The 16,960-nt window shown below is 48.4% G+C and overlaps 1 protein-coding gene across 2 annotated transcripts in view; it reads right to left on the reverse strand.

Moving 5' to 3' along the window:
• Window positions 1-477: 477 nt before the first annotated feature.
• The window catches only part of LOC147615673 (serine/threonine-protein kinase Nek5-like), a 54,877-nt gene continuing 38,394 nt past the window's right edge, over window positions 478-16,960 (reverse strand). For both annotated transcript variants that reach the window (XM_086778230.1, XM_086778231.1), the window contains one exon: window positions 478-2,776. In XM_086778230.1, coding sequence (XP_086634356.1) covers window positions 1,517-2,776 — 1,260 coding nt within the window. In that variant the 3' untranslated portion in view covers window positions 478-1,516. The remainder of the gene's footprint in view (window positions 2,777-16,960) is intronic.

Here is a 16,960-nt window from a genome sequence, read left to right on the forward strand (position 1 = left end):
TGGTGCGTTTCACCCTCTTTCTTGTCCTTTGGCCGAGTGCCCCTTGCACACACAAGAGCTACTAGTACATAATTTGCAAAATGTAACCTTTATGAAAAAAACACGAACCTAAGTAAAAACACAAATGATGATGGGGTTCTTCGTGATGGATCTCCACACCCTTATGAGAGAAAAATTACAATCTTTCTACCGTCAAAAACTAGACACTTTGACACCAATGTAACATGGGTGCTTGCAAAAGCATGTTTATGAATTGATTGATTACGATTAGTGTTGAATCAAGGACTTAAACCCATACACAAACTAGTTCTTATTCATGCTCAATATTCAAAAGAGAGGGATGACCTAATCTACCATACATTAAGAAATGGCTATGGCTAAAACCTACACTCCTATTATAGTGTCTAATGTTGATGAGTTGGCTACCAAATCTACCAACCCTAATAATAATGTCCACCTAAGTGTGTTCACACAATAACCCAATAAATTTGTCCACACTTGGCTGCTCATTGGATGCCTGGGCAATATTACAATGAGTTGGCACAATAGCCCTTACAAACACATGAATCCGGCCATGTACTCAACCTCTGAGATGGCCAATAGATAGAAGCATGTCCATGTCACACTCGGGAGAGTGCACGTGACAACTATGTAGGCCTACATAGTTGGACCATCGAGATCATCATAAGTGCTTAATGGTTCCTAAAAATCAAGTGAGGGTGGGCTACAAATAACCTTTATAAGCAAGTCTGGGGCATCTTACAAGATCAGAAGCACCAATTGAACCACAAAAAATCTGCCAAAACTTCTCTTACCAACTCGTCTACACTCCTGGACAAATCTCCAAAACTTGTTAAGCTTAGCATTGATGGGATAGCTGATTTCATAAAGAGATCTGCATGGATTGGCTCTTCTTTGTCTTCATCAGAAGGGCTTCAAAAGCAGTTGGGTACATTGGAGAGATTTCTGTGAAGGTAAATTTCAGAAGGGGGTGCTAGGGTAAGTGAGCAAGCATTTCTCCACTCAAAGTGGACTCCCTCCAGATACTCCAGGGCTTTGAAGACTTAACCAAGCCAATCTTTCTCCCAACAAAGAGTGCAAAATCCAATGATGGGCAGGGAATGGCAGGTCATGGGCATGTTTTTTCCTGGCACAATTGGTGAGAGAACATTTCCATGCTCAGTCTATACAAGAAACTTCTTGTTTTAACTTCATGGTCTGCCTAATAATAATATAAGATCACTTTGCTAAGGGCTGACCTTTCATTTGAACTAGAGTTGGAGATCATGATGCTCAAAACACATGTCTACACTCCTCAACATTTAAACAGCTGCCTTTCTTGTCTTTCCAATCGAAAAGCATATTGCAGTCTTTCATAGAGTGAAACAGCAGGCTGCCTCTGAGAAGCAAAGGGAGTTACACAAACTTATGTTCAATAAGTCATGAACAAAGTGGTAGATTTTACAATGAATGGAGAGGTTGTGTACATCCACAAGTACCCGTGAAGAAAAAGGACTTAAAGGTCTCCATTCTCAGATGTAGGGCGGTATTGGTCGTCCCCTAGCATGCCCTTGAGGCTTTTGGTGAGCCAAATTGCAGTCTCTCTAGGGGAGACCTGACCTTTACCAAAAGGCTTGAGAACAATGCGCAGCTCATCGAGCTTTTGCTGTTGAAGCAGCTGGGCACAAAGCTCCAGAAGCCCCTCCAAAGCCTCAGCTCGTTGCTTGTACGACCTCACGTCCAGTCCCTTCTCCTCCCCACCTTCCTTGTGCACTGCATTGTGGCCCTGATGCAACACGCCATTATTGGTGCTTGTGGTTTTAGTGGTCCCTGTGGGCACTGTCAACACATCAATTTCTGACTTCTGCAGTGAGTCCATGTCAATGCTGCTGCCCTGCTGCTGTGCAAATTCCCCCTCTTGCTGCTGATCCATTCCAATCCTGAAGGTGCTATGCCTTATCACATGTATGACATCATTGAATGCAGGTCTCACATGCATCGGCTGTTTCTCACTTGTTTGAATGGTCCCCTTCTCTTGAGTCTGGTCCTCGTGTTGTTCTAGCATGCCATGATCAATGGTCATGGTCATGGGCTTGAAGTTTGCAGCAGCAGGAGAGGCTTTACCTTCGGGATCCTGCGTGTATAGCACTGTGTTTAAGCTGCTCTGCCTCTTAATTAGAGATACAACTTCATCCCCTTTCAGTGAAATTTCCTTTTCGGGAAACTTGCCAGTGTCAACTAGCTGTTCTTTGCACTGACAGTCGTCAGTCGACAAGGGGAACTCTGCTATGAGGTCCAGCCGAGGGGCATTCACAGATACATCAGAAGACTCATCCACAAGGCTTGCCGACTGTATAGAGTTGGGCCCCAAACTCTCACCAAAGTTTCGTGCTTCATCATAGCAGCTACGATCCATAGTAAGGGAGCTATAAACAGAGATTGCTTCCAGATTAGAGCCCTCCAAAACCTCCTCGTTGGGGGGATCAGTTTCATCGACGGGTACCACATTGGTGCTTTGCAAAGAGGAGTGAGGATTGGCCGTTTCAGCCTCCAACTTTACTGTCTCTTCCATGTCCAATGATTCTACAGTGTCAGCATTTGACCCCTGGGGAGATGAGCTTCTCTTGGCAGTTAAGGGTCTCAGCTGTGTTGGAGCCCAACTTTTTCTCGGGAGCCTGTTGGCTGGTTTCTCTTCACCTGCCTGCCGGTTTAGCAGAGCAAGATTGGGTCCATCAGTTCGTTGTTTGATCCTTGGAGATGCTTCCAGGACAGGAGCCTGCACAAGCACAAATGAGTCACAGCGAAATCTGAAGAAACAGGAAACCTTGAACATATTCATGAATTGTGAGAACAGGTCTTCGTTTGCAATTTGAATTGGGGATGTAAGGAGTGGGCCATTTCTTTTTTTGCTGTTGTATCAAATGTGGTGGTATAGAAGTTATGACTCATGATATGGGGGGCGTGGTTTTCCTTGTAACATGCAGAAGGTTTGTAGACTTTACTCGTGGGTTTGCAGATAGGAACCAACGTGCATTAACTTGCACGAGAGAAAGAAGTGCACAGTGGTTGCTGGGCTTGGTCTTTTCCATCTTGATCTCCTGCAAGAAAGAGACCTCCAGGCAGTCCCCAAGCAGCCCGATTGGAGGTGAACGCAAGGAGGGAACAGATCCACCTGATGGTCCCAGGTGTGCACAGACCTTCTGGCAGCACGTGTGCGTTTTGAGGTTAGTGTGCTCTTCAGGAAAACGCAGATCTCAGGTCAGTTCCGTCACTGGCAGATTCAGCCCCGTCTTTTGTAAATCAATCATATCTGCAGCAATCAAGCCATGCTCCATTCGTGGAGCGGGCACTTTAGTGGGTAATGAGACTCCATCTGGTGCCCATTTAGAGGTGCTGCATATGGCCTGGTCGACCCAGGCTGTAGGATTGGCTGGCTCAGCCAGCGTGCACCATGCGTATGGGCACCTTCCTTCTTCCTTTGCTTTCACTTGTCTCATGGCCCCTAAAATTGTATACAAACTTCAACCCCTGTCACTAGTACCTGGACATGGGTTCAAACTTTGTACCCAACCAAGACACGCCAACATTTCTAGACATGTACAGGGGTGCCCAAGACACCCAAAATGCATAAGTGTCTCCGCACCCCATACATCATATCATACTGCACAAGTTCGGCACATCATGTCATTCTGCTAGTGGATTACAAGTTCGGTGTCGGAAAAACAACACGATGGTGTGGTACTATCACCTGCATCCTGCACTTGGATGCCACGTAAACATTTCTGTACAGAAGGTGCAAGACCTGGGATGGTGAACTGGTCCCATGTGAGCCCAGTCCGGGACGAGTCAGCCAGGGATCCATCTCATATGTCCGAGGTCAAGTGTGCATTGTCCTGCACAGGAGTCTAAGGTCAGGTGTGCACTGTCCTGCACATGAAACAGTGCCAGTCCGTGCTGTGAGTCTCCCTCTAGAATGATGTCAGTGATTCTGTGTATCGGGTATGGTACCGGATGCCAGATCACTAAGTAGTTAGTGTTTAGGACAAGGGACCAGCCCATAGGGCTACCCCAGATCTTAGTGTGGGCATGGAAATGGTGTGGAACCACCCCCATGAGGGCCAGGAAGGCCCTGGCTGAACCCACCAGACATGGAGGGGCTGTAGAACAGCCCTAGGGCAAGAATAAGGCAAATTCCACGAGTTTACAGCCTTTACATGGCTATAGGGCAAGTATGGGACAGCCCATACAGGCTGCCCAGCCCTTGGGATGTGTGCAAAGGCCTTGCCCAGCCTTTGGAATTCAGACGCTTCACCTTCTCAGCCTGTAGGGAAAAACGCAGCATTGAATGTGAATTAATTCAGCATTTTATGCTCAATTTCTGGTCGTGGGAGCATTTAAAGCTGGCCGACTGCTCATGATTGGGTAGTATAAATAGCATTGCCCACAATCCCATTCATTCATCTCATTATTCACCAAGAGCTCAAGCAAATCAAGGACTAGACAAGCCAAGGGAGTTGCTAAGCAAAGGGGTGGAGTACTGAAGGTCAAGGGCAGGGATTTCCCAGCCAAGAAAGGTCAAGAATTCTATATTTTCTTTTCAGATTCACATCATTCTAATAAAGCAAATACACCATCCGTGGTGGGGGCCCTACAGAGGGTAATTGGAACCCAATACTGCGTCCTCTCCATCTCTCCCTCTCTCTCTCTCTCTATTTTCTAGCACATCTCCTTTCAGTTTGTGGTTGATTTCCGTCGTGAAAAGAGTGCTGAATTCTGAGTATTGAAGTTATCGATTCTTCTCCAAAGCTTCCGCATGTTACAGTGGTACCAAAGCCTACTTAAAGTACAAAGATTCAGCAAAGAAACCATAATTTTTTCTCTCTCGTGTGGTTGGTTTTTAGACGCTGGTGGACTACCCCTTTCGGAGTGACTCCTGTCCCTCCAAGGACGGTTGGTTTTTAGCCTCTGGAAGCCTCCGGACGTCTCCCACACAGATAGCGGATGGTCAGATTGCGTTCCGGAAAGGAAGTGCATTTTCCTGCTATGGCGAGCTTCGACGACGAGAGAGACCAGGAACCATGGGACCAGAGTGCACCAGGCAGCCCAGCTAGGGCACCAGGCTTGAGTGTCACAGACATGTTCCAGCAGCAGCAGCTGATGTGAGCAATCGCAGAACAGACAGCCAAGTTGGATGAGCAGAAGGCGCAGATCTTGGCTTTGGAGGAGCGTACCCGCTCTCCAGCGTCGCATTTTCCATCTCCTCCTCCCTCTCCTTCCGTATCCCAAATACCAGATCCTCAACTCAGGAACCCTCTCACAGGGTCACAGCCGCAACCAAGCTCTTTGCTTGAGTTGCAGATGCGTGCATTGGAGATCCGACAACGAGAAGACAAAGCCATGCGACGCATGGAACATGAGCGTTACCTCAAAGCATTGGATGCCAGATTGACACCAGCGGCGCCCTCACATCATTTTCCCGAGAAAATGAACTTTAGTAAGTATAATGGTAAACTCGATCCCACAACTCTCTATTCATGGTTACATCAATTTGAAGCTTACTTTGCCGCAGTTAGGAAAACAGATATTGACAGAGTGATCTTAGCCAGTTGGTACTTGGAAGGTGAGGCCATTCCTTGGTGGACTCAGTGGGCTCATGTCCACACCAGAGCAAGTATGGCAGCTTATGTGTGGGACGAGTTTGTTCGCGACCTTAAGCAGCGGTTTCTACCGCCCCACTACCTTGAGCGACTCAAAGACGAGTTTAGGGGAGCGCGTCAGAACGCGCAACCAGTCCTTCAGTTTGCCAATAGACTTTTGACTTTATGTCTGCAATTAGGCTTATCTAATACGGACAAGAAAGGGCAGTTTTTGTATGGCCTTGACACGCAAATCCAATGGGAGGTGCGTATGTTTAGGCCAGCCACTTTTGAGGACGCACTCTCGCTTGCGCAGAGTGCAGAAATGAAACACAATGGTGGCAAGCCCAAGACTTCCCAGCCGGCTTCTCCCAGGGCTACCGTCTCGGGGGGCAAAAGCCAGAACCAGACGGGGTCTTCCCCAGGTCAGAGCCCGGGAGCCTCTGGCTCCAAGAACTCGAACAGTGCGTCTAAGCTTACTCCAGACCAAAAAGCGGAGGCAAGCAAGACAGGTGGCAAGTTGAGTGCTGAGGAGCTTTCTCAGTACAAGAAGAAGGGTAGATGTTTCTTTTGTCATACAAAAGGGCATACTTCTCGGGATTGTCCGAAGAAGCCTCCAAAGCCCGCCGCCGCCGCCTCCACAGCTTCCGTGGTGAGCTCAGCTCCCACACAGACCCCAGCGGCTACCCCTAGGTCTTCACACCCCGGTGCTTCAGTTGGAGCAATTATTAGCTGGGAGCTCGAAGATAAGCAGAAGGGCGCCCATGACCAAGAGAATGAACGCAACGAATTGCTCAAGTCCTTTGGCTACATAGGTGGCCAGAGAGTCGTTGTCTTGTTTGACAGCGGTAGCACGGAGGATGTGGTCATGGAACAGGCAGCTAGGCGTGCTCGTTTCAAGCTGACTTCGATGGACAAACACGTTGAGGGTTTTAGCACAGGCATGACAACGAGCGTCGAGTATGAAGCTCTAGGTGCTAAGTTAGTGATTCAGGGCATAGAGTTTGTGCGTGACTTTATGGTTGCCCCTCTTGTAGAAGCAGACATAATTTTGGGTATTCAGTGGTTTCCCAAGTTTCTTCCTGATGTCAAGTGGGACAAGCACACGTTCCAGATCAATCGGAATGTGTCAAACGCCCCGGTGACCATTAAGTGTGAGCCAGGAATTCCGAACTTTCCACTCATAAGCCACTTGGCTAAGCGAGCACTCCGGGAAGGCGGACAGTGTGATGATTTACATCCAAACAGCCCAGACGGTGGCCAGTGCTTTCGAGAAGTACTCGGTTCTCCACGAAAAGTTCCAGAAGATTTTTCTTCGGGACAACCTCCCTCCTCAGCTCCCCCGTCCAGACCGGAGAACCACAAGATTGACCTCTTCCTAGGCTCAGAACCCCCGAGCAAGTTTCTGTATCACCTTTCCAAGGCAATGGAATCAGAGTTGGACCGCCAACTCCAAGAATTGTTGCAATCTGGCTTCATCCGCCCCAGCGTGTCGCCATTTGCAGCACCGATCTTATTTTTCAAGAAGAAAGATGGGTCTTCCCGTTTGTGTGTCGATTATCGTGCACTCAACAAGCTAACTATCAAGAGCAGATTCCCGATGCCTCGAATTGACTATATTCTCGAGAGGCTGAATGGAGCAAAGGTGTTCTCGAAACTTGATTTAAAGAGTGGGTACCACCAGGTGCGGATTGTGGAGGGGAACATCCCCAAGACAGCCTTCCGTACAGAACGGGCCCACTATGAATTTGTGGTCATGCCATTTGGCTTGACGAACGCCCTAGCTACATTTAACCGCATGATGATGCGTGTTTTCCGGGATTTGATTGGAAAGTGTATGTTCATATTTCTGGACGACATACTCATATTTTCAGCTACGGTTGAGCAGCATGACGTTGATGTGAAGAAAATTCTTACGTTGCTGGAAAGCAACGAGCTCTACGTCAATGAAAAGAAGTCGAAATTTTATCTGTTCCAGGTGCATTACTTGGGATATATAATTAGTGCTTAAGGCATTCGACTTGATCCGGCTAAAGTGGCCCAGATTGTCAACTGGGAAGTACCTCAGACAGCCTATGACATTAGATCACTTGTGGGTATATGCCAGGCATATTCCACCCACATCGACAAGATTTCTGACCTCTCGGCACATCTCACCGATCTGCTAAAGGGAGTGAAAACAAGAAGGCAAAAGATTCGAATGACTCCACGAGCGTTGGAGGCATTCCAAAACCTCAAGGTGGCTTTATCAGAAGCACCTTGTTTAGCACTTGCCTCGTGGGACGACCCATTTCAGGTGATCACCGATGCGAGTAGCATCACAATTGGAGGTGTATTGCAACAGAATGGTCATCCAGTAGCTTACATGTCTCGTAAGTTACTATCCGCCGAGAAGAACTACTCAGTCTATGATCGTGAACTCCTAGCGGTTATACAAGCCTTGAAACATTGGAAACATTTTTTGTATGGACGTGACTTCGAGGTTACTGACCATCAGGCATTACGCTGGATTCAGACAATGCCAAGTGCACAGCGGAGTGATCGACAACACTACTGGAGTCAGATATTCCAGCAGTTCGGTGGTAAGATTGAGTACCTTCCAAGAAAGGCCAATCCAGTGGCCAATGCTTTGAGCAGGAAGGGACAAGTGTCTACGATTCAGACCACTAGACTTGATCTTGTTGGTACAGGACTAGAAGACATGAAGCACATGTACACAGATTCCGAGGAATTCGGTACACAGTGGGAACACGCATTGGATGCCACAGGACCATGCCATTTTCTGATACGCGATGGTTGGCTTTTCTACAAAGGCCGACTATGTGTCATGAAGTCATTCCGGGCAGCTCTTCTCCATGATGCCCATGACGCCATTACAGGTGGTCATAGGGGCATGAATTCGACTTTGGAGAAATTAGAACGGGAATTGGTACCCGATTGGCAGGATTCCTAGGACCATAGTGTCAGACCGAGATGCCAATTTTATGGACCCTGTGATTTTCTCTGGACAGTATGCAGGTGTGCACGGGGACATGGTGGACAGTGTGAATGGCATCAGATTGGAGTTAAAAAGGAAATCCATGTGTGGACAACCCTAAGTGTGAAGGGGGCAAAGAGATTATAACTCAAAAGGTTTTAAAAACCTTTAAAAACAATATAATGCCTTTTATAAAAGAAAACGTGGCCCATATGCTATTATTGGGGCCACGTGTGTGCTTTTTTATGAAGAAGAGGGGCTGGCGGGCAGAAAGGGGGCGCCTATCTCTTGATGAAGGTGTGCTTTCCGCTTAGGAGGACTGCTCTTACACGCCGGTTTTCTCTTTTGCACAGAGGCGGCTGCTGGACAGAGAAGCACTTGTGGGATGGTTCTCCTTTGCAAGGACAGCAGGCTCTACAGGCTTCTGACAGGTTGCAGAAGGGAAGGTGTTAGATGGCTGTTGGACTGGCTGCAGGCGGACTGAACAGCCGTTGCAGGTACAGGTGTCGGCATGCCATGCTCTCTCTCTCTCTCTCTCTCCCCCCCCCCCTGCTCGCCGCCGCCTCCCCTGCTCGCTTCCGCTGCCCTTCCCTGTCCGCCGCCTCCCCTGCTCGCCGCCGCCACCCTACCCTACCCTGTCCGCCACCCTGCTCGCTCCCCCCGCCTGCTGCCCTGTTCGCTGTACGCCGCCGCCGCCACCCTTCTTCCCTGTCCGCCGCCGCCACGCTGCTCGCTTCCCCCGCCTGCCGCCCTGTTCGTTGTACGCCGCACAGGTCTGCTGGCAATGGCCAGTCTATCGATCCGTTAGGCTGTGTGCCTGCGCGCCCCTTTCCCCACCCACCCTTGCTCAGGCCCCCAAGGCAGCAGCATAACTCTCTCTCTCTCACTTCTTCCATGGCTTCACCCTTGCGCAACCCGACGAAGGCGACCTTTATGGTCACAAACAAGAGGATAACAAATGTGGAAAAGGAAATGAAGGAATGGAAGGCAGAGATGGAGGGATGGTGGAAGGAGAAAGCAAACTTTCTCCAAATGGTATTCAATGAGGGTAAGCGGTGGAAAGAGGAGAAGGAGGACCTCATAGCGGAAGTCAAAGACCTTCACGGGGAAGTCAACACGCTCAAAGGCGTAATTTCAGCTCTTCAGAGGGAGCTTGCAGAGGCCAAGGCAAATGGTGGACTTGAAGAAGGTGAAATTCAGCCATCCATGATAGAAGAACTCAAGGTTATCAAAGAACAAGTACGGGCAATTAAGGAAGAAGAGAAGCAACAGGAAGCAAAGACTTCCTCATGGGTGGAAGTCATCACCAAGACGCAAAAGAAGGTGGATGAAGCGGAGAAGTGGATAGAGGTCGCCAAGAAGGGTAAAGGTAAGGAGATAACAACCCCTACACCTACAATCATTAACATGACTTTGGAAGAGGAACAACGAAGACGTACACGTGCTTTGCATGTGAGGATTACCGGCCTTAAAGACGGGGATAAAGTTGAAGAGGAGGTGAAAGAGCTTATGGTGTTGATGGGGATTGACAGTCCGACACACGCAAAAGCCTGGAGAGTGGGCAAAAAAAGCGGAGGCAACGGGGAAACATCAAAGGAAAGAGCTCTCATACTTCGCTTCCCTTCTATTGAGGCGAAGAAGGAGTTCTTGAAGAGACGACCCACTTTAAAGAATACAGGCATTTTTCTTGGTGATGATCTTACTCTTTCACAGCTTGCACATATGAAGGAAGTCATGCCAGAGATTAGAGCAGCAAGAGAAAAGGGTAAGATAGCATTTTATAGAGAAGGGAGGGTGGTCATCGTGGAGCGACGCTCTACATGACGGTGCGAGACCTATGGGACCAAATTAAAGCTGGCAGCCTGGAACTGCAATGGATCCCTCAGACTTGATGTGGGTGCCTTTGAGGACAGCTTTAGAGATAGAGATATAGTCTTCTACTCGGAGACTCACCAGGCCCCTGGTCAGATGATGCCACAGGTGACAGGATACAGATGGGAGACAGCTTGCAGAGTAGGGACGAGATCGGTACACAGTAGTAGAGGATCAGGAGGGGTGGCAGTTCTTTTCAGGGAGGAGCTGCAACCGCTTATACACATAGTTCGGAGAGATGATCAGGCCAGATATATGTGGGTGAGACTGAGGGCCGACACAGGCAGATTCCTGTATATTGCCATATGCTATTTTGCTCCTAGTACATCGACATATGCAGCAACTAGAGGGCAGTCTCCTTTCTCTGTGCTAGATGATGACATATGGGAGTTCTCTAGGGATGGAGACATCATCCTGTTAGGGGACTTTAATGCCCGGACGGGCAACCGCCAGACAGCCTTTTATGATACCTCGGAGGAGATGCTAAGAGAGTTGGACACTCTGGATATGGGATTAGACAGAAGCTCACAGGATGTGGAGTGCACAGAGTATGGGAGATATTTGGTAGATATGGGGACTGCGCATGGGTTGGCCATACTTAATGGCTTGCAGAGGTTTCCGTCAGCAGCTGGATTTACTTGCTTTCCACATAGACATGGTGCTAGCACAGTGGATTATGTTATGGCTATGCCCAGCTTTGTTCCATGCATTGAGGACTTCACAGTTGGATCTCGGCCCATTGGGGTAGTAGTGGATCATGCATTGTTGACATTGACTATCTCTTTTCACTTTACCACAGCTCAGAGGACACGAGGGGCAGATCACACTCGATATACTTTTACCTCAGAGACTGATGCTGTCTACACAGATGGGATTTATAGACGTCTGTACACAGAGGAGCCAGGGAGACCTTTGGAGGAGTTGACCCATATACTGACAGAGACTTTACATGATGCAGCGAGAGAGGCATATCCACATACTCAGCCTGGACAGAGACAGCATTCTAGATGTATGCCCCAGAACAGCTGGTATGATGAGGAGTGCAGAGAGACCAGAGCCCGACTGCAGCGGGAGGTTGCTTTGGGAGTCACTACTCACCGACAGTCACGTATTGCCTTCCGACGCCTTGTGCGAAGGAAGAAGCGGGCCTTCCTTACTCAGCTAGAGCAGGAATTATACCAGCTGTTCTTGAGCCAGGATTCGAGGGAGGCTTGGCGTCTGTTTCATGAGTCCTCCCCTGCTTTGGCCATCACTTCTACAGAGGTCTGGGGTAGTTATGCAGCATCTCTATATACAGTTCCTGGACAGACACCTTTTCCTGACCCGCCAGCACCATGCCCACAGACATGTACTTTCTTTACCGCAGAGATGGTAAGGAAGGCCATTGATAGGATGAAGACTGGGAGAGCATATGATCACGATGGATTGGTTGCTGAGCACTTTATTCATGCGAGAGACATGCTGGCAGAGCTTCTAGCAGTGATGTTCAATCGTGCTATGTGCGAAGGCTTACCCGAGACTTGGAGTAGGTCCACCATCGTGCCTATCTTCAAGTCAGGGGACCCTATGCAGCCAGGGAATTATCGCACTATTATGATTGGTCACACACTAGCACGATTGTATGCATCCATTCTTGAGCAGCAGTTGAGTAGATGGGCAGAGAGAGTTGGCATTCGAGCAGAGGGACAGGCAGGGTTCAGGAGAGGTTTCTCTACTCTTGACCACATCTTGACTCTCCGGGCCATTATTGAGGAGGGCAGGTCGCATGGGCGACGGATTTATTGTAGCTTTGTGGACTTCCGCAAAGCATTTGATACAGTGCCCAGAGCCAGATTGATGAGGCGATTACAGGAGATGGGGGTACCCACAGAGCTCATATGGGGAATTATGGCTTTATACAGATCAGTTGCAGGACAGGTACGCACCCCAGAGGGGGTCTCTACTTTGGTTCACTCCACTATAGGAGTGAAGCAAGGTTGCCCGTTATCTCCTTCACTGTTTGGTATGTATGTGGATGAGGCTTCTGACTACATTGAGAGATTGGGGGACAGAGGAGCCCAGCTAGCAGGTACATGGATCCCACTATTGTTATATGCTGATGATATTGTGTTGATCTCTGACTCTCCTGAGGGTATGCAGCGTCATCTGGATGCTTTACATGAGTTTGCACATGATAGTGGATTGTCTGTCAACCTTGGCAAAACCAAGGTTATGGTGTTTAACACCACGCCACAGTGGGTTAGGCGATCAGCTTCCACATTTACATATGGGCAGGAGATTGTGGAGTATACAGATGCATATACATATCTTGGGGTAGTATTCAGTGGGCCAGTGTTTTCGATGAGGAGAGCAGCAGAGACTAGATTGACTAGAGCACATGCAGCCCTGGGTGGTTTGGAGAGGATGTGTTCGCAGGTTCAGTTTCAGGAACCTCGAACAAAACTCTGGCTTTTTGACACTCTAGTGACATCAGCTATGCTTTATGGAGTGCAGATATGGGGACCTTCAGTGGGCCATCACAGCGCAGGCGGGTGGAGAGGTATGGAGAGGCCTTTGGTATCTATGATTGCTAGGCTTATTAGAGCCAAGGCTGTGGTACCTCATGAGATTATTCGAGCAGAGCTGGCGGCTGCCCCTCTGGTGATTGAGGCTCTTACGAGATCAGTCTCCTACATACATGGCTTGTGGGATCTCCCCCGAGACAGATATGCACGCCTCGCCCTGGAGTCCTCCCGACAGTTAGCTTTACAGGGAGACACGGCTTGTTGGTATGGACAGATGACATCTTGGTTCCAGGCACATGGTTTTAGCATGGACAGATTGCCTCCCTTCCAGTATTCTCTGGAGGCACCCTCTCTCACTCTTACACGGACAGAGATTACCAGACTCATCCGTCAGGATTTAGTTCAGCTGGACATTAGGAGGACATGGATACAGCCGACTGAGGAGCTGGGCACGAAGATGGCTTTCTACAGAGAACATTTTCTTCAGCTCACAGCAGATGGTTTTGTGATCAGACCCAGTTACATGGATGTACACTTGTCTCATGCAGTACGATGTGCTATTGGTCAGATTCGCACATCCTCACACCAGCTTGAGATTGAGATTGGCCGATATAGAGGTATACCAGCTGAGGCCAGGATATGCCGAGTATGCCATGGGGAGCCAGAGACAGAGCTGCATTATATATGCCATTGTACTGCATACTATGAGATACGTGGTCGTTTCCACTGTTTATTCAGAGAGGGTTTTGGACCACTTTCCAGAGTCATGGGGTACCAGGACCAGAGGTGTTTGGGATTGTTCTTGCTTGAGCTGCGGAGACATAGAGATAGCCTGCTTAGGCGCACAGAGAGCCAGACTCAGAGGCACATTACAGACTTCTTTAGTCCGGCCATCACTGCGCGAGATGGACCACAGCAGCAGCAGGACATGGATACCGCCCACACCAGGGGTACACTGATTGATCGTGCGATTGAGCTTGGGTGGTCCAGACGCCCACGACCACGGAGGAGGGCATCCCAGCATAGACGGAGGTTGCAGCGGCAGATTCGGATTATTCTTGCGAGGCATGCGAGACACCCAGTCAGGGTGCTGACCACAGAGGATATTGAGGAGATCCGCCAGTGTCCGATGCGGCACATATTATGAGATGGAGGTACCTCCATAGTGTACCTTCCAGTTCCAGTTTCATTTTCTAGGTGCCAGTAGCATCATCTTTATTTTTCATTTTTCATTTTCTGGGTTTTTTTATCCAGACATTGTATCAGATCCACCATGATGTAACTTTTGGTCTCATAGGTCATTATGGCCTTTTGAAGACGTTAATATAACATTTCATTTCATTTCATTTCTCTCTCTCTTGGCAAACGGGTGGCTGCAGGCAGCGCTGGACAGAGCAGTGGGCGCACAGCCAAGACTGTTTTGAGATTGTTTATGAGATGTTTTGGTTGGCTGCAAGTACAGGTCACTTGAATGTGTTTCTTGGCATAGGAGTGAGGCAAGCTCGCATGGTTGCATGCTCATGGAGCAGATTGTTTTATTCCTGCTAGAAAGGAACAGAGGGACCTACAATTATGGGCATCTCTATGTTTCCAGATATTTCATGAGGGAACAGGTTACTAGATGTATGCCGTTGTTGGCAATGTTGTTGAATGGTGCCACGAATGGTTCTGTATGGAAACAGGACAGAAGTTTCAAAGGGAAACAGGCCTAAGGGTTTCATGTGGAAACAAGTCATAGGTTTCTCGAGGAAACATGTTTTTGGATTTCTCCAGGAGATAGGTCACATGCAGGCAGAAGGTACAGGAATGGACACATGTTTGGTACAACCTTGCTACTGATTGGGCAGGGGACAGGGAATCCATGATAGAGATGGATAGTACCCTTGGAAGGTAGAGAGGGTTGGTGCAGGTGTGTCGACTGTATGGTATGCTGTGCTGTGATACGAGTTCTCTTTTGAGAGACAGTTTGGGAGTCTGTGTTGTGATGCAGAAGCACTGGATGTGTCAAGGTGTGATGCTGTTCATGGGGTGAGAGGCTATGGATGGTTGTGGCAGCCCTGATCATGGGAGAAAGCTTCTGTATGCAGACTCAATGTGAGAGAGTCTTTCGATGCGAACAATGGCTGGACTTGTTTGTGGATGCCGAGTGGACAAGAAGCCATGATGCAGGTACTTTGCAGGCTTCACGAGTTCTACTGTGACGGATGAGTTCCCAGCCATATTGTAATCAAAGCTGTTATAATCAATTAAAGAAATACCACAAGGGGCGCCACTGCGTTTTGGGGCCAATCCGTGTCCGTGTACTGTTTGCAGGAGCACTCTAGCTCCCCCTGTTTGTTTTCTTTTTCTAGGTCCTCAATGGCGTTGAAGTGTTTTATGTGCAAGTGTTTGTTTCACCGCCCGTCAAATTTCTGAAGGCCGGTTTCAAGGTTCCGTTGCCCGGACATCGTCGACTTTCTCAAGGAGGCGAGCCCGTGGTTGTCACATCAAAAGCTTCAACATGAGGAAAGTGAAAAGAAAGTGCAGGAGACAATGCAGGGTTGTGTGTCTTTGCCTATATGAGGTGAAGAGCAAGAGCTGAAGATGAAGCTCAGGAGAAAAGACACCAAGGACAAGAAGTAGTCGGCCAGGAACAAGAAGCAGTTGAACTGTTATGGTGCAAGAGATGCGTTGAAGGCTATGGCTTTTGACACTTTGTCACCGGTGGTATCTTCACGGAGGCTTCATGGGTTCGGAAGACAGTTTCTTTCTATGTTTAGCAGTGGTGATCTACCATGCTTCATCGGGGACTTGTGCTTACCACTTGGGTGGAGTGCAAGCAGGTTTTGGGTGCGAACTGTTCACTGATGGATGCGAAGTGGATGGAGAAGGTGACTTAGCAGATTCACCTCAAGATTTGCAGCTTTATCTTGATGCCTTTGAGTTGGAGTCGACTCTTGTTACGGCTCATTCAGGTTCACCAGAGCATAGGTTTGGAGCATTGCCTGATGCTCAAGAGGGGGGTAGCACCTCCGCTCCCTTGTTACAGACAGGCTCAGTTGTCATCTCGGAGTCGCTTGGTGATATCTTTGTATTCACCCGATGGTACTGAGGCTGACATTACATCTCCTTATAGGACTTTTATGATCTTGTGTTCTAGACACATGAGATGATGGTTGAGTATGGTTCACAGTCGCACGCACCTTGAACTATAACTGCAACTATGGATAACTCTATGGAGGGCATAAGTCTTGCGAGCAGTCCTAGAGTTGGTTTGGTTCATATATGGATTGAACTCTATTTGTGCATGTATGCATACACTTTTTGAGGTATTATTGTATTCTGGTGCCATTGGATCCTGGTACCATTGAGAATGGGTAATACTCTGGATTGTGTCGTGTGCTGCATGTATATTGGTATGATACATCAAGTGCTTTATTATGTTCATGGATGCACCACTGGGTGTGACTCCTGCGGGATGGCCATGAGACATATGTGGGAAGTCCTTAGTGGATGTATTGTTTGGATGCATTGAGTGCTTTCATATGCTCATGTTGTACCATCAGTCGTGGGTCCTGCGGGATGCCCATGGGCGTAAGACTTGCGAGCAGCCCTTAGACTGTTACTTAAGAGTAGGTAGAGCATCTTGAGGAGCATATTGTTTGCGAATGCATATATGTGCCATGCATATGTGTGTCATATGTAGAATGATGCATGGTTTTGTTTTTGGCTAACACAGTTAATGTGTTTCTACTTGGTTTTAGACTTTTGCTGCAGGAACAAGCAAGAGTTGTTTGTCACTTTGACGTGACAGTGTGGCATATTGTGCAGGATGATTGTTTTATCACCCAGATGCATTGGAGGGCCATTGTTTTTGCCATATGGGGCGTCTTTGCTCATAAGATGCCTTACTGTGTCATTGAGTGCAATCGAGGACGCTTGCTATTTGTCAAGAGGTGGGTTATGTCACGACCCTGTGTTTTTCTCTGGAC

The sequence above is a fragment of the Cibotium barometz genome, chromosome 39, assembly GCF_041138505.1.
Source record: "Cibotium barometz isolate CiBa-2024 chromosome 39, ASM4113850v1, whole genome shotgun sequence".
Classification (NCBI taxonomy): Eukaryota; Viridiplantae; Streptophyta; class Polypodiopsida; order Cyatheales; family Cibotiaceae; genus Cibotium; species Cibotium barometz.